The following is a 26,887-nucleotide window of genomic DNA, read 5'->3' as shown; positions in this document are numbered from 1 at the left end:
CTCCCTGGTCTCACAGACTCCTTGCCTCATGAGAATGGGCATGGCTGGGGCCAGAGTGGCCTCCCTAAAGCTCAGGGCCCAGGACAAATGTTCCCCTTTGGTGAGTGGAAGGGCCATATGCCCTAAGAACTCTGCTCTGTGGTCCAGGCGCAAGCAGGCTCCTGTCATGCCCCAGCACCATTCCATCTCTCACGGCTCCACAGAGGGTAAAGCATGGAGATTCGACATCTCTCCGAAAATTCAGAGCTCGTAGCAAGCAGGACCCTCCCAAGAACAAGTGTGATGATGGGTAGTGAAGTCCTCACACCCACCTCACCCCACTTTGTGCCTCTTACACTCTCACTGCTTTGAGCCCTTGCTCTCCAAGGTGCTTCTAGCACAGGTGAAGGGAATCAGCTGGCAGGAGGGGTGGAGAGATCATGCTATTTAACTGGAGGCTTTCAGACTAGGGCACTACAGAACGCAAGGGAATGACCAGCTAAGCCCTAACTCATCTGAGTGTAGTGGGCCTTTGTGACAGGCACTGTGGTCCTTTCCGATTCATATATCCTTACATCATCACCCAGCCCTGCACAGGGGTCTGGAGCCCTGAGCCCCTCCCTCTGTGGCCCCCACTGTTCCAGATCTATAGCTATGCCCTCCCTTTACTGACACCCTGCCGCAGCTCAGATGTCACTTCACAGAGCCCCCATCAGGATGAGGTGACCCTCCCATAGCAGACTGGCTTACCTTAGCCCTCAGCCAGCATGTGGAAACCATCCTTACTTACCCCTAAAATGCCATAGCCTAGATGACAGACAAGACAGACAGACAGACAATCGTGCACCTTCATTTAGCCAGGACTTGTCATGCAACCAAGACTCCAAGGAATGAATGAATGAACAAATAAATAGTGAGTGAGTGAACAAACAAGATATTCCAAGCGCCCGAAGGGGGGCTTTCCGGGGAGGATTTCTTAGCACCCCAAAATCACATTACCTATTTCTAGAGAAAGCTATGCTCATTGCCAGGGGAAAGAGGTGTGACACAGTTGTCACCCATTCTGAGTGGTGGGAATATGGCACAGTCCTGTGCCCAGGAGGAGGTCCTGACATCCCCACAACTCCAAGGAGATTTTCGTGTCCAGGTGATCGGACCAGTCCATCAACAACCGCGTATTAAGCTCGACCCCATGCCAGGCCACTTCCTTGGTGCAGCTCATGGTGAGTGAGCGGATTCGGGGAGAGGGATGGGGTAGAGTCTGGCCCAGACTCAGACACCCAAACTGAAGAGAAGCCAGGGTGAGGACAGCGCCCCTGCCTTGGCCACAGGCCACGGCCAGCCCGGGGCTCCAGGTAACACAGACAGGGTCAGCGCGCAGCCCCTTCCCTCTGCTCCACTTCCTGTCCCCCCACTGACCAACCTTCCCCACCAGTGGGTTCTCCGCCCCTGACCACAGCCACGTCAAACCAGGACGCGCCAGTGGACACCTCTCTCCAAGGGCTGTCTCCACAGGCTCACCTCTGAAAGCTGCCCCAACCTGGGGCAGGTCACTGTCATGCCCATCCTGACTTGGCTCCAACAGTCACTTATTCTGCATCCCTGAAACTCTGCCAGCTCTTCTCCATCCAGGCTCAGCCATTCTCTTCAGACAGCCAGGCTTTGGCCCCGTGCCCTCTCTTCTGGTCACATTGTCATGGCCACACGAGGGGAATTAGGATGGGGCCACCCTTACTCTTAAGCCCAATTTTCAAACACTGGCCAAAAGGAGGAAGATAGAAATGCTCTTTAGGGCTCTCCAAGCTTCCTTGTTGTTTATTCTCTTCTGATTGGAATCCTCACAATTCAACACATGACTGGAGGGGGCTGGTCCAGGTCTCCTCGGTTACATGTGACTTTCCTTAAGGTGTGAGCTCCTCTGGCTAAGGCACTCGCTGCGGAAGGCCCTCTCCTACAGGGTGGCAGCACCCCTGGAAGTGGGGAAGTGGGCATAGGAAGCAAAAGAGAAGGGCGAGTGGAGGGAAACTTCACTGAGTTTGTGATGATCTTCCCCAGGAATCCGCAAAACACTGGCGGGATCTAAAGACCAACAGTGAACATTCCCTGCCCTCGAGGGACAGACTCCAGCAGGAGAGAAGGACAGTCAGACAATTAACTAAAATAAAACAAGCCCAGTTGTGCACTGTGAGAGGACAAATAGGATTCTGGGGAGACATAACTAAGGATTTATCAGTTCTGCTTGAAGACTGCAAACAACAGCTTCAAAAAGCGGAGGTTGAAGCTGGACTGCGGAGGTGAAAATATTCACTGGCCAAGGGGAAATAAGAATTAATAACTGACAGTCATTGCCATGTCTGAAACACACCAGGAACACAGCGCTCACGAACAGGCACTTTTTTTCTTTCCTGAAATCCTCACAACCCCACTAAGAGACCGGTTCCTGTTTTAAAGGTAAGGTTCAGAGAGGGTGAGTGACTTGCTCAAAGTTACACAGCTGGTCTTTCTCTTTCTTTCTTTTTTGATTCTGCTAATCTAAAAATAAAGGCCTTTCAAAGTAAGAGGCAACAGCATTTATTTAAATCAGTAAGAATATCTATTTAGGAAGTACTGCTTCAGGCAGAAGTTCAAATACTGTTCTCATTAGGAGACAAAAAGCAATAAGTATTTATGAGAAAGGAAAGGGGAATAATAATAACATCATTTTTTAAAAAAGATATTTCTATTGGTGCAAATAACATAACACAGTGATGTTAATTCTAAACGGTGTTTTTAATTTTTAGTTCAGTGGTCATGAACCCAGTAGTCAAAATAGCTGCTTTCTTTTTATGTTTGCAAACAGTTTGGTTTTTTTTTGTTTTTTTGTTTTTTAGGTGAGGAGACCACAAGATTGCTTAGGCCCAGTCCAAAGCTCATTCTGCCCTGTTTTAACATCCCGAAGTTTGGGGCATGGGACATGCAGGACAGCTCCTCTGGCGTGGCGGCTCCGGCTCCGTTTGAAAGTGGCTCTACTTGGTTTTTTTTGTTGTTGTTTTTTTTGTATTTTTCTGAAGCTGGAAACGGGGAGAAACAGTCAGACAGACTCCCGCATGCGCCCGACCAGGATCCACCCGGCACGCCCATCAGGGGGCGACGCTCTGCCCACCAGGGGGTGATGCTCTGCCCCTCCGGGGCGTCGCTCTGCCGCGACCAGAGCCACTCTAGCGCCTGGGGCAGAGGCCAAGGAGCCATCCCCAGCGCCCGGGCCATTTTTGCTCCAATGAAGCCTTGGCTGCGGGAGGGGAAGAGAGAGACAGAGAGGAAGGAGGGGGGGTGTGGAGAAGCAAATGGGCGCTTCTCCTATGTGCCCTGGCCGGGAATCGAACCCGGGTCCCCCGCACACCAGGCCGACGCTCTACTGCTGAGCCAACCGGCCAGGGCCTTTTGTTTGTTTTTTGACAACTCCAAAGCTCACCTTACTATTCACCCCAAGCCCCATCACAGGCTGGAGAAACAGTGAGGACAGCAAGGACATGCGACAGGCAGAGGGCAAACACGAGCAGATACCACAGAAAGAGTAGTCAGGTGAATTGTCCCCAGGCCCCAGAGGAAAAGTCCTTCCTCAAGAGTCAGAAAGGGAAAAGGAAACCAGAGAGGCATAAAGGGAGCAAGGGGGAGCCTGAGTTTCTTTAGTAGGTGATGATGACAACAGCCTTTTCCTGTCCCAGCGAGATGTTGACTAATATCCATTCAAACACAATCATATCTTCGGATCAGATGACGTACTTGGTGGACGCCTGTGCACAAGCTAAACTAAAACATATCACAGTGATCCTGACAAATTGGCACCAGCTCTCGTGAAAAGGAGTCCACTCTCCTCTTTCTCTTTTTATGTTGTCATGGCAAGAAATCTAGGTAATTAAGTAACAGAGGTGTTTACTAACTCTACTGTAGTCATCACATTGCAGTATATAAACATATTAAACCAACTGATTGGACACCTCAAACTTATATGTTATATGTAAATTATATTTCAATTTTAAACAAAAAAAAAGAAACCTAGGATATATCCATGACTTAGAGACTGCAGCGATGGTTAAACTGGAACAGGAAATGCGTCCCAGGAAGAGGGAAACAAGGTGAGGCAGTTCACCATCGACCGTGCCGTGATCATACTCCATCTCGTTTTCCCTGCAGATGTTCAGTATGAACACAAATGAAAGCATCCAACATTTTTCAAAGGATGACAGGAACAAAAATTGGGCCCCACATAGCTTCAGATTATGGTGAGGGGAAATAGACAAGAAACACCTATGCAAATGCCGAGGTTGAAATGAGGCAAGACAGTTAAGCAGCCAGGATTATAAACAACACAATCTGGCACAAGGTGGCCACTGGGCTCAACAGACATTGGCTATCCTAACGCCAGAGTGAGAAATGCAGGCTCAGCACTCCCGGGCCTGACTGCCCGCTGGGAGCTGCCCGGGGGTGACAGGCCTAGGCTCTGCGTCATGGCTCAGCCAAGCCAGGCCGGCCTTGGCTCGCATTCCCAGAGCACTTTTTACAAAGTGCTTCTCCCAGATTTATTTTGAGATTAATAGACTCCCATTATTGAAGACTTTTTTTGGTAATGTCATCTATGGCTTTCAGCCCAAAGTGTTGTGACACTTATGGAAACAGGCCTAAAAGACACGGTCCCTATCTTAACATGCTCCTAGGTACCTGCTCCTCCCAACCCCTCCCACCCGAGGCTCTGCTCAGGGACATCAGACCAGCACACACACTCTTACAGAGGCAGACTCTTTAGAAAATCGTAAAGTTATGCTTTAAAAAATTACCCTAAGAAGCATAATAATACTACTGGGACAGGGCTAGACAATCCTGAGCTTGTCCTTATTTCAGTAAATGCCCCCTTCACGGAATAACCCCTGCTCAGGAAGGCCCTCCCTACACATGGAGACTCCCCACCCACCCCCCCAGCTTGGTCCTCGCTCTCGGGGCACCTTGCTCCCACACAGCAGCAATAACGGACGCACCTGCGCACCTGTCTCTGTGGTGACTTAATTAATGCCCTTCCACTGGACCATCAGCTCCCCCAGCCAGGGATTGTTCTGAGTGTTCATACCATGCTCCTTGTATACAGAAAGAGGTCAACAAACATTTATTTGTGGAAGGAAGGGAGCTGGGCCTTGAAACCTGAGGAACAGCTGGACGGGGCCTGTTTGATGGGCCAGAGTGAAGCCCAAGCCAATCTGCTGTGACTATTCTTGTGACCTTGGACAAGTCTCTCTGCCTTTCTGACAGTGCTGTAACCTGCCCTTTGACCTCTACCTGCCCAGAGAGCAGTCCCAAGACCATTGAGGAGGTGCACCCCAATTCTAATTCAAGTATAAGTTATTGATGAGAAAGAAAAGTGTACTAACCCTTCCTTCCTTAACAAATAATAATAACAAAAGTAACAATAATAATTAAGATCAGAAGTGTGGACTTCCTCTAAAAAAAATGGAAATTATGTTTTACTTAACAAAGTTCCTGCTAAGTTTTGAGGACAAAATGAAGGCTCGTGACAAATGCGTATCTGCCCTGATTGAACATTCTAGTCTCAGTTCCTGACCCCGAGGAGAAGGAGGGAACTGTCTGGAAGGCCCATAACCCCCCCCACACACACACACTGAACACCAGATCCTGAGGTTTCTGAAACAGTGTTCAGATAATTGCTCAAGTCATAAAGCAAAGGGCAGTTGTGAAAATTAATGATCATTGGAAATTTTTAAAGTCGAGGTCAGCAATTCAGTAGTTAGCTTGTTCAGCTTTTCTTAAAGGTGCATTACCACATTTAGAAATAAAAACACCCCTCAACTTGTAATTTTGAAATCTTGAAAGCCAGCCCCTTGTTCCCTTCCTTCCAAGGATTTTAGTAAAGGAAATCCTAACAGTTCATTCTCAAACCCAAATACAATTATGATTCAATGGTGCGTGTGTGTGCACATTTTTGCTTCCATCCTAGTAGCTAACTGTGGGATGCACCCAATACATGGGATTGTAGTTAATGTCCAATTTGGTTAAAATCTGTAGAAAAAAAATAGAAACATGCAACTCTTCATGTTTATGCCTCCCATCTGAACACAATATTAATTTGCTGAAGTCAAATTCTACATCTTGAAAAGAGCTGTTTCCAAGCTGAGTGCCCCCCATGCAAAGAGCAAGACTGGTGGCAGTCAGAACTGTGCAACAGAACCGTAGCTGCGCTTCTCGGTGGCCTGCAGTCCAGGGCCAGCAGCTCCCTGTGTGAAGGGCAGGCAGACACTCTTGAAACGAGCTGAGAGCCAAAGTCTACCCTGTCATGATCATTTATTGACCACACTTTGAAGATCCTTCTTCTCAAAAGATGCTCCCAGGATCAAGAGGTGGCCATCTGGTCATGGGAAGCTCCCTGCTGGTGATAAAGGCAGGAGAGCCTGAGCTAGGTAGGGGCACAGGGGAAGGAGAGAAAGTCTCTGTGTGCTCTGCTTAAAAGGAAGGGGAAGTCAGCATCTTTTTCATCATTAGAGATCCAGTGACCATCCCTCTAGCACAGCATTAAAAGCAGGCATTTGTCTTAAACTTTGAAATGGGCAGATGTATCCATTTACTTAGCTATTCCTCTTGCAAAACAAGCTATATAAAAACACTTATGGCCTGACCCATGGTGGTGCAGTGGATAAAGCATCGACCTGGAATGCTGAGGTTGCTGACTTGAATGCAAGGTCATCAGTTTGAGCCCAAAGCTTACTGGTTTGAGCAAGAGGATACTGGCTTGAGCACAAGGTCTGATCCCCAATCAAGGCATGTATGAGAAGTAATCAATGAACAACTAAAGTGAAAGCAACTATGTGTTTGATGCTTCTCACTCTCTCTCCCTTTTTATATCTCCCCCCCCCAAAAAAGCCACTTGTATACAATGGGGACCCCAAGTTAATAGCCTCTACCATTAAAGATGAAAATAAGGATACAAAATTAATATTCAGAAATCAGTTGCATTTTATATACCAATAATGAACTATTAGAAAGAAAAATTAAGAAAACAATCTTATTTACAACTGCATCAAAAAGAATAAAATATCTACAAATAAATTTAACCAAAGAGGTAAAAGATCTATACTTGGAAAACAATGACATTGAAGAAAAAAACTGAAGGTGATACAAATAAATAAAAGCATATACCATACTCATGGATAGGAAGAATTATCATCATTAAAATGTCCATACTGCTCAAAGCAATCTATAGATTCAATGCAATACCTATCAAGATACCAATGACATTTTTCACAGAACAAACCAAATCATCTGAAAATTTATATGGGACCACTAAAGGGCCCATATAGCCAAAACAATCTTGAGAAAAAAGGAGGTATCACACTACCTGCTATCAAACTATACTAAAAGATTATAGTAATCAAAACAGCATGGTATTGGCATAAAAACAGACACATAGATCAATGGAACAGAATAAACCCAGAAATAAGCCTACACTTATATGGTTAGTTAATCGGTCACAAGAGTCAAGAATGTACAATGGGGTAAAGACAGTCTCTTCAATAAATGGTGTTGGGAAAACTGACAAATACATGCAGAAGAATGAAACTGGATTACTTTGTTATACCATAGACAAGAATAAATTCAAAATGGATTAAAAATTAAATATAAGACCCAAAACAATAAAACTCCCAGAAGAAAACATAGGCAGTAAACTCTTTGACATCACTATTAGTTACATATATATATCATATATAATATATATATATAAATATATGTTGGATATATATCCTTAGTCAAGGGCAACAAGAGAAATGAGGCTACATCAAGTTAAAGAATTTTTGTGCAGTGAAGAAAACCATCAGCAAAATAAAAAGAAAATCTATTAAATTGGAGAAAATATTCGCCAATGATATGTTGAATAAGGGGTTAACATCCAGAATATATGTATAAGGAACTCATACAACTTAACACCAAAAAAAATCTAATTTAAATATGAACAGAGGTCTGCCTGGTGGTGGTGCAGTGGATAGAGCATCAACCTGAGTCTCTGAGGTCTCAGGTTTGAAACTAAGGTTACCAGTGCAGGCTCACTCGCCTTGAGCATGGGCTCACCAGCTTGAGTGCAAGGTCACCGGCTTGAGCATGGGATCATTGCCATGATGTCATGATTGCTGGCTTGAGCCCAAAGGTCTCTGGCTTGAAACCCAAGGTCACTGGCTTGAGCAAGGTGTCACTGGTTTGGCTGGAGCCCTTAGGTCAAGGCACGTACGAGAAGCAATCAATGAACAACTAAAGTGTTACAATTATGAATTGATGCTTCTCATCTCTCTCACTTCCTGTCTCCCTCTCACTAATAAAATAAAATAACTAGAACTTCCATATGGCCCACTGATCCCAGTATTTATCTAAAGAAACTCTAAAACCAATTCAAAAAGATACATGCACTCTTATATTCATTGCAGTATTATTTACAATAGCCAAGTATGGAAGCAACCTAAGTGTTCATTAGCAGACGAATGGATAAAGAAGATGGGGTATGTATGTATATACACACACACATATACATATACATATACATATACATATACATATACATATACATATACATATACAATGGATTATTACTCAGCCATTAAAAAAAAGAATGAAATCTTGCCATTGCGACAACATGGACAGACCTAGAGGGCATTATACTAAGTGAGATAAGTCCGACAAGGAAAGACAAATAACATATGATTTCACTTATATGTGGAATCTAAAAACTAAAATAAACTAACAAACAAACAGAAACAAACTCATAGATTCTGAGAACAAATTGATGGTTGCCGGACAGGAGTGGGTTTGGGGATATGGCTGAAAAAGGTGAAGGGTACAAACTGTCAGTTATAACAATAGTCATGGGGATGTAAAGTACAACATAGGGAATATAGTCGATAATACTGTAATAACTATGTATGTTGTCAGATGGATGCTAGACTTATCAGAGTGATCACTTTGTAAGTTATATAAGTGTCTAATTTATATATTATATACCTGAAGCTAATATAATAATATTGTATGTCAACTGTAATTGAAATTTTTTTTATTTCTAAAAATTGAAGAAAAAAGAAATCCCTTCTTGTGAATGCTGAGAAACACTGAAAGCTACGGTCCAGGGTGGGGCTGGTGAGAGGGGAACAGCTATGGGAGAGGTAGGGCTGGAGGAAAGCTGGACTTCCAAGGGCATCACAGCCCCATATTACAGTCTGGAACTCCAGAGCAGGTTGCGTTCATCTCCAGCCTTCCCTGACTCTCTCTTGCCCCTTCTATCCCCTCACCCTACTCATTGATCCTTATGATTCTCTGCCCATCAAACACCCCCTGCATTGTAAAGTCTAACATGGCGGGGAGCAAATCCTTTTCATTTTTCACACACATCCTTCCCTACACAGAAGGCGCCCCATAAATGTATGCTTGACTCTTTTTTCTGAGAATCAACCCCTTCTCCTGGTAGCTGTGCTACAATTGGATTCACCCAAGGGAACAGAAAAGAAGGGCAGAGCCAGCCAGCCCTGCGGCCTTTACCTCACAAGGTTGGCACAGGGCCCGGGCCACCGGCAGCTCTGGTACACGCGCTGGACCACTGTCTCCGAGCCGTTCTGCACCTGGCAGGACACCGTCCGTGTTACCGTGTGATGGCACCAGTGCCTGTGGGGAAAACAACAGTCATGTCAGCACTGACTGTTCCTGGGGTGCTGACTGCTGGTCAGAAGTCCCCTCCACAAGCCTGGGGGCTCATCCTCTTTGCGAGGAGCCCACCGAGACTCTCTGTTTGGGTCTAAGGAGAAGGGAGAATATCATCCCTTTTGGCTACCAAACACTAGCATCACCACAGTCATCGAACACTGTGTGTGTAATCAGTGAAAAAGACTGTACCCTGCCTGCCGGGAAATCCCACTCCAGGGGGAAAACAGACAAGGAGATGATTACAACCCACAGAAACACGGGTCTTAAGTACAACCACATCATGAACAAGGGAGCTATGGGCCCCAGCCCAGGTCCTAAGAAAGCCATCCACCTGAGTATTGAAAGATAAGAGTCAGCTGACCAAAAGTGCAGGGACAATGAGAGGGAGTGCCATTAGCAGAGGAGGTAGCAGTATGAGCAGAAGCACATGGGAAGATGGACCATAGTGTGCAGCTATCTCACAAGAACCTGAGAGCAACTGGACATGGCCCAAAGGCTGTAGGAAGGGGAGGAGCCAAGAGGAAGAAAGAGGCATGGTGCCTGCCAGGCTAGACGTGGGTCTTATCGTGAAGTCAGTGGGGAGCCACGGAAGGACTCTGAAGAGGGAAATGACTCGCGTGAGTCTGAGGTCATGGTCAGAGGCCCACAGTGGAAGGAGCCAGACAGGCGGGACCCAGACCCCCATCCCTGATGGTATCAATAATCAGATATGGAACTCACCTGTTTATTTTTTCTTTTGATTAATCTTCTTTGTTTCTTTGTTTGGGGGATTTTTTTTTTTTTTTTTTTTGGACTGACCTATTTTGAGACAGGTGTGATCAGAGTGCCTAAAAAGATGATGACCTCTAGGAGAAACTGGGACTCGCTCAAAGTCAGACAGTGAATTCTTGCACACTCTCTGCCCTTCACTTATGCCACCAACCCTCCAAGAGACAACGTAGCAATACACAGAGAAACAGAGAGAAGCTATGGTAAACCCCCAATACCAGGAATTTCAAATTATTTGAGAAAAAAGGCTAACACAGTGAACAAAGGCACCAACTCGACAGAATAAATCACACCTCAGGAAAAAAATGAATAAAACAAATAGATGGAAACAATTTTTTATGTTTATTTTATGTGCCCTGATTGGGGATCGAAACGGCAACCTTTGTGCTTCAGGACAATGATCTAACCAACCAAGCTATCCAGTCAGGGCTTAGAAACAATTTTTAAAGCATAATTAATGTCTTCAAAGAGATAAAAGGATTTTTCACTCATAAAAAATATTATTAAATGAGAAAATTAGGTATCTTGGAAATGAAATGTATGGCCATGAAAATAAAAAGCTTGACAAGTGGTCTAAAAAATAGAATGAACACAACTGAAGAGTAAGCTGATGAGCTGGAAAACTGAGCTATCAACTTACCAATATGCACTGCAAAGGAAAAGAGAGGTGGAAAATGTGGGGGGAAAGATGAGAGACCTAGAAGGCAGAACAAGTTCTAATATAGATTGATTAGCAGCTCTAGAAGGGGAGAACAGAGAACAAAGGGAAGTATATAGCTGAAGAAATAATAAAGAAAATTTTTGAGAACTAAAGAAAGACATGTGGTCTTAATTTGAAAGGACCCACTGAGTGTTAAGTAAGATGAACAAAAACAGAGGGTGGTGAAATTTCAGAACTACTAGATGCTATGGAAAGAAAAGAAAAACAGATTATTTATAATCAATTGAAATTAGATTTCTTACCAACAACATCAGAATTAAGAATACAGTGACACAATTACTTAAAAAGCTCCTAGAGGAAATACTTAGAACCCAGAATTCTATAAATAGGCAAACTCTCCTTCAAAGGCAAAGGTGAGATAAAGACATTGTCAGCTGCAAAAGAAATTTAAAAAGTTACCAGTCACCTTTTCTGAAAGAATTACTACAGGATGTGTTAGAGCAAAAGAAAATAAAGGACACGAGAAAAATATATTAAATGTGAGAAGTAGTTATGAACAAAGAAACAATAATAAGACTTAATGACAACCTAGATTTAAAATCCAAGATGACTGCAATATGAGAGATGGAAAAGAGGGGAAGTTACATAGGGGACAGAAGGAACCAAAAGATGCTGAGATTTTTGTCTTATTTAAAGGAAAGGATATAAAAGCTGCACAAATTTAACAGTAGTAGAAAAATATACAAATATATTCTTGAATTTTAAGATACTAAATACTAACAAGGCAAAAGAGAAAACACAAAACTGCCCAATCACAAAAGAAAAAAATAAAACAAAATTCTATTAACTGAACAAAACACTAGAAAAGCAAGAAAGTAGCTACAGAAACTAAAGCAATTAGAAGGCAGAGCACATAGAAAGAAATTAAGAAAGAAGAAAACAGAAATTAATGAAATAGATGATTTTAAAAAGTGAATCAACAAAACCAAACACAAGTTTAAAAAAATTAAATAGACAAAGCATAGATAATTTTGATGAGAAACAAATAAAAGACATAGATATTAAGAACAAGAAAAAATTCCAAATCGAGATTAGAAATTATAAGTAAATATTATGTATGAGCTTTTATCAAAATCTTGACAATTTTCTAGGAAAATATATATTACCAACATTGGCACAGTCAAAAATACCATAGAAGAAAATGAAAAAGTAATCAAAAGTTGATCTCTCTCCCCAAAGGCAGCAGGAGACTTCATTCAAAACCTGGTTCCATAACCAACCTTTGTGTGACTTGAGCAAAGTGATGTCCCCTCTCTGAACCTCAGTTAAATGAAATACTCTACCTTCCAAGGTATTGTGAGCTCCAAACAAGCATGTCCATGTCAGCGGTGTGTACACCATGCATCACTACGTACCGCAGGTAACATTATTGGTTAGTTGGCTCCTGAAACCCTACCATGTTTATAAAAACAAAAAGCTTGTCTTTCCTATTTTGCAGCTGGGAAAAGAAGTAAGGGAGGTTAAATCTCATTGCCACAGCTGAAACAGGAGGCTAAGCTGGGAAGGGGATCCAGCCTTTCTGCCCCGGGGAATAGTGAGTCCCACCTACAAACCGAGACTCGCACCTCTGCCAATTACTCAGGGAAATGGGGTCTGGAACTTGTGTGAGACATCAGAGACCCAAGCCCTTCCTCCATTTCTAGCAGGGAGCATCAGCACCATCTCAGTCTGAGTCTCTTCAGGATGAACTACTGTCCAACCCAAGGGCAGCACTCCACCCTGAGATCTGCCCCTGGTGGTCTGAAACAGACAGACTGTCCAGCCATTTCTGAATCACACTAGGTCAGGGCTTTCTATAGGGAAATGAGCTGTGAATTCTAAAACATTTTCAAATGCCTCGATTCATCATCTCCAGACATTTGATCTTTTAATGGGCTGTAAATGGCTTCCCAAATCAAAACCTGGCCAAAAACAACGAAGAAGGCAGGCAGAGACAAGGAAAGAAGGCTCCGGGACTTTTCAGATGGAATTCAAAACCCCGTTCATCTGCAGGCTCCCAAGGTTCTGGGAAATCTGGCTACCTCTTAGGACCCCCACGTCCTGAACATTATGTGTATGTCTTCTATTTGGTGGGTGTCATTACACCACTGCCCATCCCCACCCCCACATCCTTGTCAGTGGTGGGTGAACAAGGTTGTATGGGCTACAGATCATTACACCCAGAGACCCGCTTGACAGGAGATGTCCATCTCTTTTATGACCCTCCTGGAAGGATGGTCCAGAGCACAGAATTGAAGCGTGGCAGAGCTGGTCCTTGACTGCCTGGGAAGTGAAGGTGCCCTCCTCAGCAGCCCCAGAAGGGGGAGGGGCTGGCATCATCTCTGGGTATCATTTCAGCAATGTCTCTTCATCATTTCCTCTCACCCTCCTCAGCTGAGCTCTCATAAATGGTCCAGGATGGCAAACTCAGTCTCAGACTTGGGGATAGATCTGCTCCCCTCTAGGTTCCTTCCTTATAGAAAGCAGCCAAGTCCCAGATGGGGAGGAACGCCTGACTTGGCCCTGCTCTACCAGGCTCACGGGCTGCTCCCACAGCAGCTCTCGCTAAGTGTTTGGCTCCGTGGCTTGGCTGAGCTGTAAAGTCTTTAATTTAGGGTCCTTTGGGAAAACAAGTGCTAAGTGGCTTCAAGAAATTATGTCACAATGTAATTAAGGGCTTTCAAGACATCCCTAGCCCATGCCCACCTCTGTACATAACTAACTAACCTGTCTCCCATGCCGCCTGCCACCCAGGTATACGCCACAGCAACCAACCCCACCTCCCCATAACCTGGACTCTCCTCCCCAACACAGGCTCTGAGCCCCAGTGTTCCTAGCTGCGCTTTGCTCTGGGACCTGATCTTCTCTTCCATCCCCAGGACCTTGCACTCTGATCCTAGAACCAAGCCCGTGAGCACTGACAGTGTCCTTCCTCTCCACAAGGACCACCCAGCCTGCCCTCATTTCCTGTCCCATTCTTTGGTCCATCCACATGTGGAGTCACCTCAATGCTTCCTCTCATATGTGTCCCCTTTGCTAGACAATGGTCACACTTCATCATAGCCCATGGGACACCTCAAGTCACATCATTTTAGTCTGTCCAATTCTGAGTCCATTACCATGCAACCCTAAGTTGTTCCATTTTGGTTACCAGCACCACTAAACTCCAGGTCCCTTTACCCAGAACCCCCGGGGGCAAATTGTCCCAGACTCTACTTTTTACTTCCTCACTCCCCATGGCCAGTTAGCCTCCATGCCAGGCAAGCCTACCTTCTACACCCTTCCCTTCCCTCTTCCCATCATCCCGACTCAGGCATGCTCATCCTTCATCCTTAGCCTCAGACCCACCTGGTCTGCCTAGAATCTCCTCTACCTGCCACCAGAGGGCGCTCCCTCAAACACAGATTTGGCCCTGTCACCTCCCTTCTCAAAACTTTCTTAGCTCCCCATCCCCTAAACTTCCACCCACTTCCCAGATTCCACCTCCTACCAAGTTCCATCTTGTCATTTACACTGCCACACTGTCCTCCCTGGCATGTCATGTCATCTTTCATTCAGCCAACTCTTACCCGACCAATCCGCATTCAGGCTCCCACCCCTCCTGGAAGCCCTCCCTGACCTGGCCAGGAAATTACTCCCACCTCATGCTTCACAGGGCCTCATGCACACTTTTATCCCAGCTCTTATCATACCAGAAGACTACAGACAGGCTCCTGAGGACAGCAGGCTCAGGGCAAGCCTCTCAAAGATGTGCTGATATGACCCCAAGCCCTATGTCCCAGAAGGACCCTCTCCTGTCCACACTCATTCACCAAAAAACTGCTTCTTGGACTCTGCTGTGCTGGGACTGGGACCCCGGCAGATTCTGCTCCAGCCATGAACCTCAAGGTTGGGGGCGTCCAGTTTCAGACCCTTCACCACCTAGCCCTCATTCAATTACCTGGCCAGATTGCCTGACCCTCAGAGGTCAGTCACAGAGGATTTGCCTGCTAGCTGAGCTCAAGAAGCCCAGGAGAACTGAGATTTGCAGCCTGGAGGTAATGAATGACCAAATAAATGGGCAATCCAGATGAGTGAGGTCACACCCATGATACAGATCCCATGGGGCTTTGGCTGGTCCCGAGAGAGATGTAAGCAGAGGAGCCAGCTCCCAGCCCATACTGAGGAGAGAGAGAACTCGTATCATACAAGCCACCAGCCTGACTCCTGATCATACAGAGACCCTCGTCTGTAGGTTGTCAGTCAGGCCCAGCACGTGCAGCCCTGCTGTAACATTGGCAAAGCAGTTTCACATACTATTACGGGTTGAATTGTGTGCCTCTAAAGTCATATATTAAAGCCTTAACCCCAAGTACTTCAGAATGTATTTAAAGACAGATCTTTAAAGAAATGATTAAGTTAAAACAAGGTCATTAAAGTGAATTCTAATCCAATATGACTAGTGTCATAAAAAGAGGAAACTGGTCTGGTTTGTGGTGATGCAGTGCAGTGGACAGAACATTGACCTGGAACACTGAGGTCACCAGTTTGAAACCCTGGGTTTGACTGGTCAAGGCGCATGCAACAAGCAATCAATAAACAACGGAAGTGAAGCAACTATAAATCGATATTTCTCCCCCCCCACCTCCTCTATCTGTAAAATCAATAAAATAAAATCTTATAAAAAAATAAAAAGGAAATTGGGATGCAAATATGTACAGAAGGAAGGTGATGTGAGGACACAGGGAGAAGGAAGCCATTTGCAAGCCAAGGAGAGAGACCTCACGATAAACCCAACCTGCTGATTCCTTGATCCGAGACTTCCAGCCTCCAAAACTATAAGGAAATTAATTTCTGTTCTTTAAGCCACCCCCTCTGTGGAGCTCTGTTATGGCATCATTTAATCTTCTCAGTAGCTCTCAGGTAGGACTTCTATAGATAAGGAACCTGAGACTCTAGAGGAGACTCAGGTCACACGTGAGTAAGTGGTCTCTTTAGGTCGTGAAGCTCAGACTTCTAATTCCAAACTCTCTGCTGCCTCCACCTGGCCAGTGAGGACTGTGAGGATCAGAGAGCAAATAAGCCCTGGCCAGCCCTTATCAGCCAAGTCCCTCAGGGGCCCATCTCACATGCCAAGTAGCAAGTAGGAGGAACTGCCCCCATCCCACGTGAGAAACCAGGGAGACACAGTTGAGGACTCATGAAGTGGGAGTGGGGCTGCTCCCTGCCCCCTCCTTACCTAAGTCAGACCTTCATTCATCCTCATACAACCTTGGGCAGTAAGGATGGTTATTTCCCTTTTATAGATAAGGAAACTGAGGCATGGGACAAAGGCTTTTAACACCCTAGGCTGTCCAGGAAGTCAATGGGCAACCAAGGTTCAAGCCTAGCCCTTAGCCACTTGGCTACATTGCCAGATTGACTTGAAGTCCACCCCAGAGTGCCTGGGTCTCCACTTGCGGCCATGTCACCAGGAGAGGTCCGAGCAGCAGACCATGATGGAGGCAGCCTTGCTAAAGGAAACTGCGGAAGACCAGGAGCTGGCAGACACAGGGGCCTGAGTCTTGGGAGAGACTCAGGATTCAAGCTAGATCCCCAGTCCTGAGCAAGGAGCCAAATCTAACAAGATGAAACATGACCGGGCGAATGCGGAGTCCGGCACTGCAGCCCCAAAACCCAGTGGACAAGCCCCAGATGGGGCGTAGAGGTTCTCGCCAACAATAAGTTCAGTGTGAGTCAGCAGTATGTGCTGGGACTTCCAAAATACAAAGCAATCTCGTGCTGCCTTAATAAAATAATGTTAAGAATACTTCTGCTCCCTCTATCCCCACTGGCCATCCACTGTGTTTCAAACTGTGTGGTGGACATAGGCTGTGCCACTCGGCTCCCCTTCAACGAAGAGCCTTTACTCAGCTGCCAGAGACACTGCCAACAGGCATCTGCACAGCCTCCCTTCCAGGTGCTGCCTCGGCTGCCCAGAGCTGCCCTGCCCGAGGCCCGGCTGCCCAGAGCTGCTCCAGTCCAGTGCCTGCTTGTCAGGATGACTCGAAAGGACTATTCCAGCTGCAGAGGTCTCCAGGAGGTCACTGCTAGCTGTCACTTGGCCTGCATCATAGCTCAATTGCTCCTTCTATTCCTTCCTGCTTCTGCCCCTTCCCTTGCACAGGCATCACTCCTAAAAGCTGTCCCAAATGCACATCTTCCATGTTGGCACCCGTCTCAGAGTCTGCTTCCTGGAGACTCAGCCTGGCGTCTGCCGTGAGCCCCAACAGGAAAAAAGACAAACTAACATCCAGTGCGCTGGAAGGAGGGGCCTGTGGCCGCTGTCCTCTGAGCAGATGACAGGGCTCCGTGAGAGGAGGGGCTGACCTGCAGAGAGGAGACGGTCCATGGGAAGAGGATAGGTGAGAAGCCCAAGGTTTATGGAGGTGGAGGGGAAGGCTTGTGCCTTTGGATGCATATGTGCCATCTCCAACAGGGGAGCACCAGCGGCAATGAGTCTTTCAGCTAAACGGAGCCGAAATAAGGTGAGAGCCATGGCGGGGGAGGGAAGCTCTGGGAGTCCAGCTCTCCACCCCAGATCCCTGCAGGAGGACCAGACAAGACTTGCCCATGTGGCCCCAGAGGCCCAGTATCAGGTCAGAACCTCTGAAAGTGAATGAGGAGCCTGCTCCCAGGAGAGCTGGCCATGCGTGTAGTGAGCTACGCACAATGATTGTAGTGGGTGCTCCATCCTGGGAGGGGTGAGCAGAGACAGGACGCCCACTAGGCAGATGGAAGGCAAAGATACAGAAAGCGATTAATAAATACAAATGGGTAATTACAAAATAGTCATAGGGTTGTAAAGCCCAGCATAGGGAATACAGTTAATAATATTGTGATAGCAATGTACAGTGTCAGATGGGTATTAGATGTTCGGGGGAATCACTTCATAAGTTATACAACTGTCTAACTACCATGCTGTACACCTGAAACTAATCTAATATTGTATATCAACCATAGTTGAAAAATTTAAAAATAAAAGAATACACAATTAACCCAGGAGGGCTTGGAGATGCACCCTATTGGAAAAGAATAGAGGACTACGTGGAAGGTTTGTGACTAGAGGGGAACCCGGTCAATGGGGTTCCAGAAAGACCCTGTGAAGGCCGGGGCGGGGGGGGGGGGGAGGTGGACAGCAACTGGAAGCTGAGCCCACTTGAGATAAATGAACATGGTCCATGAAGGCACTCACAGCCGCAACCCCCCTCCCCAATAGTTTTCTCCATCATCTGTCTCCCATTCGGGCAATCTGCGTCTGAATCAGGCCAACCCTCAGACTGCCACCCAATTTCTCCCAACAAAGTATCGCTGTGGCTGATGTTTCCCTCTACCTCTTAGCCACCTAAACCACGACTCAAAATTGTGGTTGTGTTTATGTAAGAATAACTGTATGTTACACTAAGTCCTGCTGAGTTTTAAGGCACAACAATCCGTAGGTATGTTTGCATAAGCAGATAGATTTGTCTGCTTTTCCTCACAATCGTTTTTACTGGAGGCAATACCAGGGAAATATAAGCAAATTCAATTTTAGAGGGAAAAGGGTCCTTATCTGAAAGCCCCACAGAACTGACCCAACCTTTCTGTAAAAACAGGAAGGTGATAACATGGACTTCAGGGTCCAGCGCTGAGGCCCCATGGGAGAAGGAAGCGTGGATCCTGTCTGTGGGACAGGGCCAGCCTACGCGCCCCAGGGAGCACAGCTGTGCCGCCAGCAGCCGCTGGGCTTCCTCCCACTTCATTATCCTCTGCACTTACTCTCTAGCACCTTCCACAGCAGGGAATTCCTGAGGCCTTCCCCAGCTGAGGGAAGGCTGGAAGGAACCCTGCATGGAACATCAGCCGCTTACGGTTTGAATTTCCCATTCGCATGGGGGCAGCTGAGGGAGTATATGATTTGGCCAAACAGACTGTGTGGTTTTGAGCATTTCAATAGTGATCCACAGCTACTTGCATTAAGTGTGCCAGAATCGACAAGTTGCAAGAAGATGGTGCCAAATCCCTTCCAGGGGATCAGCATTCTTGCACACTCTTAGGGAGATGGGGTGCTGAGAAACACCTTGGGCTATGCAGAATTGGTACCAGAACTGGAAACAATCCACACTTTTACCTAATAAGGAGCCTCACGTTTGTTCTGGACCCGATGACAGTCCTCATTGTTCACCATGGACACGCATTCGGCCAGAGAGTGACCTCTCCAGAAACCAGAGCTTCCTCTGTGTCCAAGATCAGGACAGGACCCAGCAGCTGTGTCTTCCACTGTCCTTCTCAAGTGGATCATCTCCCACAACCAGCACTGCCTCGGATTCTGTGGGGACCGGCCCAGAGATATGCACATATAACAGACTTCCCAGTGATGCTGAGGAAGGAAAATGACCCTATCCACCTGATGGAAGGTGGAAACTAAAACAATAAGAGTCACTAATGTTTACTGAGCATTTATGATGTGTCAGGCACTGTGGCAAGCTTCAGACACAGCTCCCTCCTTAATCCTTATAAAAACCTACAAGTAAGAACTATCACCTCGCCCACCCGTGTTACAGAAGAAGCCAAACAGGCTAAATAACTTCCCCAAAAAGGAAAAATGTGTACTTAGTGACAAGGTTGGTTAACATGCTGGTGCGAGCTTCTTATTTCCTTGCAGACCACACTTCAAATGACCTCATTCTCTCCCGGTTAGTTCTATTGCCTGAGACACAGAGAGACTCTGACTGGCCCAGCTCCTCCATCCACCCCAGGCCCCAGCAGGTTTAGTTGCTTTGAGTCACATGCTCATCTCTGGTCCAGTTGACTGTGAGGCAAATCACATGGCACAAAACAGGGGGTCTGGGACCCCCTGCAGTAGGCACTCTATGTTCTTTAGGAAAGACTGTGAGGAAAGCAGAGACAAATTAAACTCCAATATATGACACATGTGTCCTCAACCGTTACCTCCTCTCCATCCTTCCTTGCTAACAGAACGCTGGTTTTCAAACCCTGGGCATCAGTAAGTTCAGGAAAGGAGGGCAAAACCATAATCTCATTGTTCGAGGTTTAAGCATGTTCACTCAGTTCCAATTAATGACAAGTAAGAGAAAGTCAGCTCAGGGGCTTCTAGAAAACATTATCCCCTATGCGGGAGGGGAAGTTGCAAGAAGAGCTCATTCTTATTTCTGTGCACAGTTGTGTGAGGATGTGATGCCTGGAGCTGTGGCAGCTATTTTAGAGCCAGGAGGGAAGACAGGAAGACAGAGCAAAAAGCAGGGTCTTTGAGCATTTGATGCTATCAAATTAGCCAAACCTGGAGCCACTCATTTCTTAACATGTGTAATATTAAATGACCTCGTTGTTTAAGCCCACGTCAGTAGGCTTTTTAGGACTCACACCTGAAAGCATTCTAATCAAAATAACCTGCTATCAAAAAGTACGATCAAGGCCTAAGAATGTGAGAGCAGGAGGCCTAGTCTGTGTAACTACTTGCACCACTTAACCACCTGCATAGCTTTGGGCAAGTCCCGACTTCAGAACCTCATTTTCTTCATCTGCAAAACGGGAGCCCAACTTCCAAGGGCTACCAGAAGTCTGAAGAGCAATAACAACTATGTAAATTAAACTGTAGGCTGCAAAGCTCTAGACCAGTGGTCCTGAACCCCCGGGCCGTGGACCGGTACCGGGCCGTAGGCCATTTGGTACCAGTCTGCAGAGAAAGAATAAATAACTTACATTATTTCAGTTTTATTTATATTTAAGTCTGAACGATGTTTTATTTTCAAAAAAATGACCAGATTCCTTCTGTTACATCCGTCTAAGACTCACTCTTGACTCTTGTCTCGGTCACATGATACATTTATCCGTCCCACCCTAAAGGCCAGTCTGTGAAAATATTTTCTGACATTAAACCGGTCTGTGGCCCAAAAAAGGTTGGGGACCACTGCTCTAGACAGATAGTAGGGGTAACTATTGAATTATAAATGACTATACTTCATAATGGAAATATAACTACCATCCTGAACTTGTTCAATCTTTTTTCTTTGGAGCAGAAGGAGACTGTGTTCTTTACCCGTGTGGTATCTGCAACTTTTTCCTCCACTAGATCATCTTCATAGACAGTCTCATAGCCTATATCCGGGTCAGTGAGGGTCAGACTGCTCTGGCTTGACTGGTCGCTTGGTTTGGGCTTTTAGGGTCCTTGGGATACAGATGTTTCACTTCCATAAATGTCACCGTAGCACGTGCCTTATGATGCCCATGCTAACTGCCAGTCAAGGTACTGGCTCTAATGGTGTGAAGCAAAGTTTCATCAGTCACCATCTCCACAAATGGTCTCGGAGCACCTGCCTCATACAAGGACTAACTGTGTGGCCACTGTGTGAGACACGGGTCATGAGTAGGGCAAGAGACCAGCCTCCAGGCCCAGTTTTGCTCCATTTAACTGGCAGGGGCTTTGCCATGCCTGAACCTCAGTTGCCTCATCTATAAACTGGAAATAAGAACATGCATCCCGAGATTGACAAGAATAAACGGATGGATACGCAGTCTGTCACTTGTAAAAGAACACCAGTGGTAGTTACTCCCATGGTTATTATTGCAATGAGGTATAGCCAAAGGTCACACAGTGGACGGCTGGGCAGGCAGGTGCAAACTCACTGAAGGTTCAGCCCCTTAGAAGGCAGCATGACTGTCTCTGAGATCTCAGCCTCAGCATTGCAGGGGTTGGAACACTCCGCCTTGAGGGAGGGCCACGTGGAGAGGCTACCGCTCCGAGCGGCTGCGAGCATGCTACAGAGCTCCCCGTTCCGTGAAGCACACAGAATTTTGTTGAGGTGTGTTTTCCAGAAAGCATCTTGCTGTGGACTCGGATGGAGAATTATGAAAGCTTTGCACCGAAGGAGCTTTTCAAAGAGCATCTTGCCCCAATCTCCTCTATACAAATGAGAAAACAAAGCCCCAAGAAGGGAAGGACCCAAGGTGGCACAGCAGGCTGGTGACAGAGTCAAGCTGGTGGCAGAGTCAGGAGGAAAGCCACGGCTCCTCTGTTTCTAATTTTCTCCCACCCTCCTGCAATCAGCGGGATGACTGGTTCCCAGTGTTCACTGGAGGGGGAAAACCTGATAAGAATCTGAGGAATGTGACTGCTGAAAGGGACTGGCTGTGGAATCTGGCATCTGATACCCACCAGAGGATCACACACAATTGTAGCCCAGCCAGTCTCTCGTGAGCAGGACACCTTCTGGACCTGCATCCGTTTCCAGAAGAATGGCGGCACCCTTGGAACACACAGCTGTCTGAGTCTCCAAGGAATGCCTCAGTTCCCCTTCGAAGGGCTGGCCCCGGAGAACTTGAAGCAACTCTGATTCCGCAGAATGAACAGTACATTCCGAATTCAATCCTGCTGTTTACGAAACCTTTTCTTTGGGACCATCACTTCTTCTCAAACCGGCCTTTGCTTTCTACCTCTTAGAGGCACCTCGCCACCGATGGCAGCTCATTAACCCCCCACCCCAAGCAGGTGGAGAAAAGGTGGGTTAGACACCACTGGAAGCTTCACTTGCCCTTGGAGATAAGCCAGTGGGTTCCAGAGCTCTTCCTCACAAGATCTTCCAGAGCGCTGACGGGAGGTTCAGCTGTGGGGATACGCTGTGACCCCGCACCCGCCTCGCCCTCTCTGGGCCCCCACCTCCTCCGCAGCAGATGGAGCAGATGGAGGAACGGCAGCAATACAGCAGCAGGACGGCGCAGCACTGCCTCCCAACCGGAAGTCGGGCAGCTGAGAACCCAGACTGGCTGAGCAAATGGCCTCTTTATGTCCTCCAGCTGGCCAGGCCCAGGTTTCTACTGCCCGTAGGCTGGAGGTGTGAGGGAGAGCCTTAGCCCTACAACCTCCCCAGCCAGAGAGTTCGCCAACAGCTGGGTCTATAAGGTCATCCCCCAGCCAGGGCTCAGTGAGAATCTCTCGCAAAGCCGAGCCACCTGTGTGGGACACGTCCTGTGCAGATGTGTGCACTGTCCCCCTGCCTGGCCCCACTGCCGGCTTCCAGAGGCAGACACACTGAGCTCCTGTCTCCTCAGCGCTTGGCCCAAATGTAGCACAGGGTACACATTAGTGAATGAACAAATGAATGAAGAAAGAAGGTGCAGAGACAGTGTGGACTAAGATCTAGAAGGTACAAAGTCGACTCCCAGATGCCACTCTCTGCGGGTCTCCATAATTGAGCCCTGTTCGGCTTGCTGGTGGCCCCTCTCTGAGCTCCCCCTAACATGGGCCCTGCCATCCCCTACCCAGGCTGAGCCATGCACCTCCCCCATCTAGGATTCTAGCCACCCGGGAGTCTCTTCCAGGAATGCCTCTTTCCACCCTCCCCATCCGGCCTCTCTTCTCTCACATCTTTGCTGTTCCTTTGAACAAGCTTGACCCTCTCCTTTGGGTCTCCCCAACTCTGCCCACCCAATTATAACCCCAGTACCTCCCACAGGACACTTTGGGCTCATACCACCATCTTCATCTCTCCGGTCTCTGAGAGCAGAAATCCACTTGGCTTGTATCTTCACAGCAGTGTCTGGCATCAAGTAGGTGACAAGTAAAATGTTTATGAATGAGTGGGTTCCATGGAAGAACTGAATGGACATAAATTGTGTATCGAAAGAAACAACTTTAGGATCCTTACATTCAAATTCTAACTTTTTACTATCAGGTTATATTTCTCATAGGAAAGCATCTTTAAAATTAGAATGAAAACCCATTAGAAATAGGATCCTGCCTGACCTGTGGTGGCGCAGTGGATAAAGCGTCGACCTGGAAATGCTGAGGTCGCCGGTTCGAAACCCTAGGCTTGCCTGGTCAAGGCACATATGGGAGTTGATGCTTTCAGCTCCTCCCTACCTTCTCTCTCTGTCCCTCTCTCCTCTCTCTCTCTCCCTCTCTGTCTCTCTCTCTCTCTCCCTTTCTCTCTCTTCTCTAAAATGAATAAAAAAAATTTTTTTAAAAGAAAGAAATAGGATCCTTCATACAAATATCTGCCCAGATTTAGAGACTATATATACTATATGAGAGAAACGCTGCACAGCGCACTACGCAGGAGTGCCCGAGGAGGAGCTATGACTGTGATTGGCCAGGCACACGCGGAAGGCCCGCCCAGCTCCTGGCTGTTAGGTGACCATGAGTCACCCCAAGAGTACCCTCAGCAGCCAGGTTACAGCAAACTAGAATGGGACATGAACCAGAGGTCTCTCCCTCTCCCTCTCGTTCCACTCTCCTCACCTGTAAAACAGAGGTGACCTAAGGAACCTTGGACAGGTGATTAACCTCTCTATGCCTCATTCTCCATGTACACAGCCAGGCTAACAGTACCACAAGAGTTGTCATGGAAGTGGAATGATTAAATCCTGTGGGATACCCGAACAGTGGGCGAGGGCAACTAGTGTTCTCCACACTCCTTCATCCTCCAACCAGAACTGTAATTAGGCATTAGGTGGATGACTCATCTGAATGTCCAGTCTATTCTGTGAACTCTACACACACGCTGTCATCTCTAATCTGGAAGATTCCAACCTACACTCAGTCTGTTAGGGTCATGCCCACACTCGGGTGCGGGGCACACTCCACCCCTGGGAGAGCAGCCCTCGCCCACTTTCCCCAGGACTAAATTACCTCTCCTCCCACTTCCGCCCCCGCCAGGCAATTGATCTAATCAGATCACCGCCCAGTTATGATCTAATGATGAAGGACCTCACATCAGCAAGGTCCACACCTCTCGCCTACAGAGTCCCTCTGGGGGCTCTACCCCTGCTTTGGGGAGTGACGACAATTAGGGAGGAAATTGGGAACACGCTTCCTGGCACCGTGGGCAAGGAAGCCGGAATGAGGGGATAAATAACGCAGATAAGGCCTTGCCCTGGGTCTGGTTCACAGTAAAGGCGGGAGAAAGGCAGCTGCTGTCGCTGATTGTTGCTGCTATTGTTGGTCAGGAGGTGAGAACACAGACACACCCTGGAGACGGCCCAGGCCTGTGACCTGCTGACTTTCACAGGGCCCCAGGTGCTCAAGCGTCAGGCTAGGTGTGGATTTGGCCACCCTACACCCAGTAAGAGGCATCAGCTGGACTTGGTTGCTGAGGCAGCTCTGGAGTCCGTATTTCTGCCCTTTGGGGGGAAAAAGCACTGGGCTGTGAGTCAGAAAACGAGGGTTTCACACTGGCTCTTCCTGTGACTCTGCAGGCAACCTGGGTGACTCTTCCTCTCCCAGCCTCGATCTCGTCACTTGAAAATGGCGGGTTCAGACCAAGGTTCTCCAGCTCTTAGTCACCAATAGACTATAAAATTACTAAGTCAGGAAACTACCCAAATGTCCATCAAGAAAGAATGAATAAGTAAAGTACTGAACTCACACAACAGAACGCCACACAGCAGAAAAAGAACAAATTTCACGTCTGCAGCAATAAAAAGGAATCTCAGAGACACGATGTTGATGAAAGAACACAAAACAGTCTGTGGTGTACAGTTCTGTTTATGAGAACAGGCCGAGATAATCTATGGGGGAGAAATCAGAAGTGGTCACCTGTGGGTGCACCACTGGACAGGGGCGTGCAGGAGCCTGCAGGTACTGCAAGTGCTCTCTCTGGACCTAAACGGTACTTACGTGAGAGTGCCTTTTACTGTATTTAAGTGCTGTTTTGGGGAAAAAGAAAAAAAAAAACAGGGTGGGGCAATTCTAAGCCATTTGGTCTAGACACCAGCCCCCCACATGATCGCTGGTTGACAAGGCCCAAAGGGAGACCTGCGGTCTGCAGAGAGGACACAGGTGACACAAAAAGCCTCTGAAATATGAGGCAGGTGACAAGAATAAGCAAGGACTTGAAGTGCGGGGAGCCTTGGGAAAGAAGTACCTGCTCCGCCAGGCAGGGATGGGAAGGTCAGCATCACCCCACACATAGCAAAGGCACTCTGACCCCCAAAGCCTCACCCCAGCTATTCATGGGCTCCTACCTCTCTTGACTTCTTGCTCCTCAGCCTCCTGATCTTGCAGCCCCATCCATACAGCAATGCCCCAGGCCTGGGCTACAGAAGGACCACCCCCCAACCACACAATGTGGAGCCTCCTCAGAGCCACAGCCGTCTGGTCAGGGTCCTCCATGCTGGCGGCAGTTTGGTTTTCCCTGGACCTCCCCTCTTCTTCCACTTTCCCCACCTACAGGCAACAGCACCTCCCAATCCACAGGGAGCGCTGATCCCATAGGAGAGCACTCCCTGACTTCTCCCCCAGCCCCCTCCCAGTGAACCTGGGACCCCCTGCGCCAACCTCCATGTTCTCTGCTGGTTCTTGCTCCAGCTGTCAGAATGCCCCGGGCCTCCACATCAAACTCTGGGGCCCCAGCCACCAGGGTTATTTCTGTGCTTCTCTCCCCTGCTCTTCTTCAGGGGACACGGTTTTCAGAAGAGGAGTCCGCACGTCCAGGTTCAGCTTCCTCCCTGGACTTGCCCCTGGGCCTGCTGGCCTCCTGTCCCTTCCCCTCCACCACCTATACCTGCACTGTCCAGCCAGGCCTCTTCTCTGCCCTTTTCCTGAGCCTCTTGGTGACATAACGCTTCTCAACCCCGGTGTCTTAAATCTCCCCTTGTGATTCTCTGACTCTACCAGCACCTGCTTTCCCTTCTTCCTTACCGAGCCTCAGGGGGATGCTGGGGTCCCCAGGTCCCATAAGGCCTCAGCATCCCCCCACAGGGGGT

General features: G+C 47.4%; 1 protein-coding gene across 2 annotated transcripts in view; it reads right to left on the bottom strand.

The window, feature by feature from the left end:
- COL26A1 (collagen type XXVI alpha 1 chain) overlaps positions 1-26,887 on the bottom strand; it is a 200,142-nt gene that overhangs the window by 143,424 nt on the left and 29,831 nt on the right. For both annotated transcript variants that reach the window (XM_066379945.1, XM_066379946.1), the window contains exon 2: positions 9,538-9,660. In XM_066379945.1, the coding sequence (XP_066236042.1) occupies positions 9,538-9,660 (123 nt within the window). The remainder of the gene's footprint in view (positions 1-9,537; positions 9,661-26,887) is intronic.

The sequence above is a fragment of the Saccopteryx leptura genome, chromosome 4, assembly GCF_036850995.1.
Source record: "Saccopteryx leptura isolate mSacLep1 chromosome 4, mSacLep1_pri_phased_curated, whole genome shotgun sequence".
Classification (NCBI taxonomy): Eukaryota; Metazoa; Chordata; class Mammalia; order Chiroptera; family Emballonuridae; genus Saccopteryx; species Saccopteryx leptura.
The sequence above is the reverse complement of the archived record's forward strand: the minus strand, read 5'-3'. Positions and strand labels throughout refer to the sequence as shown.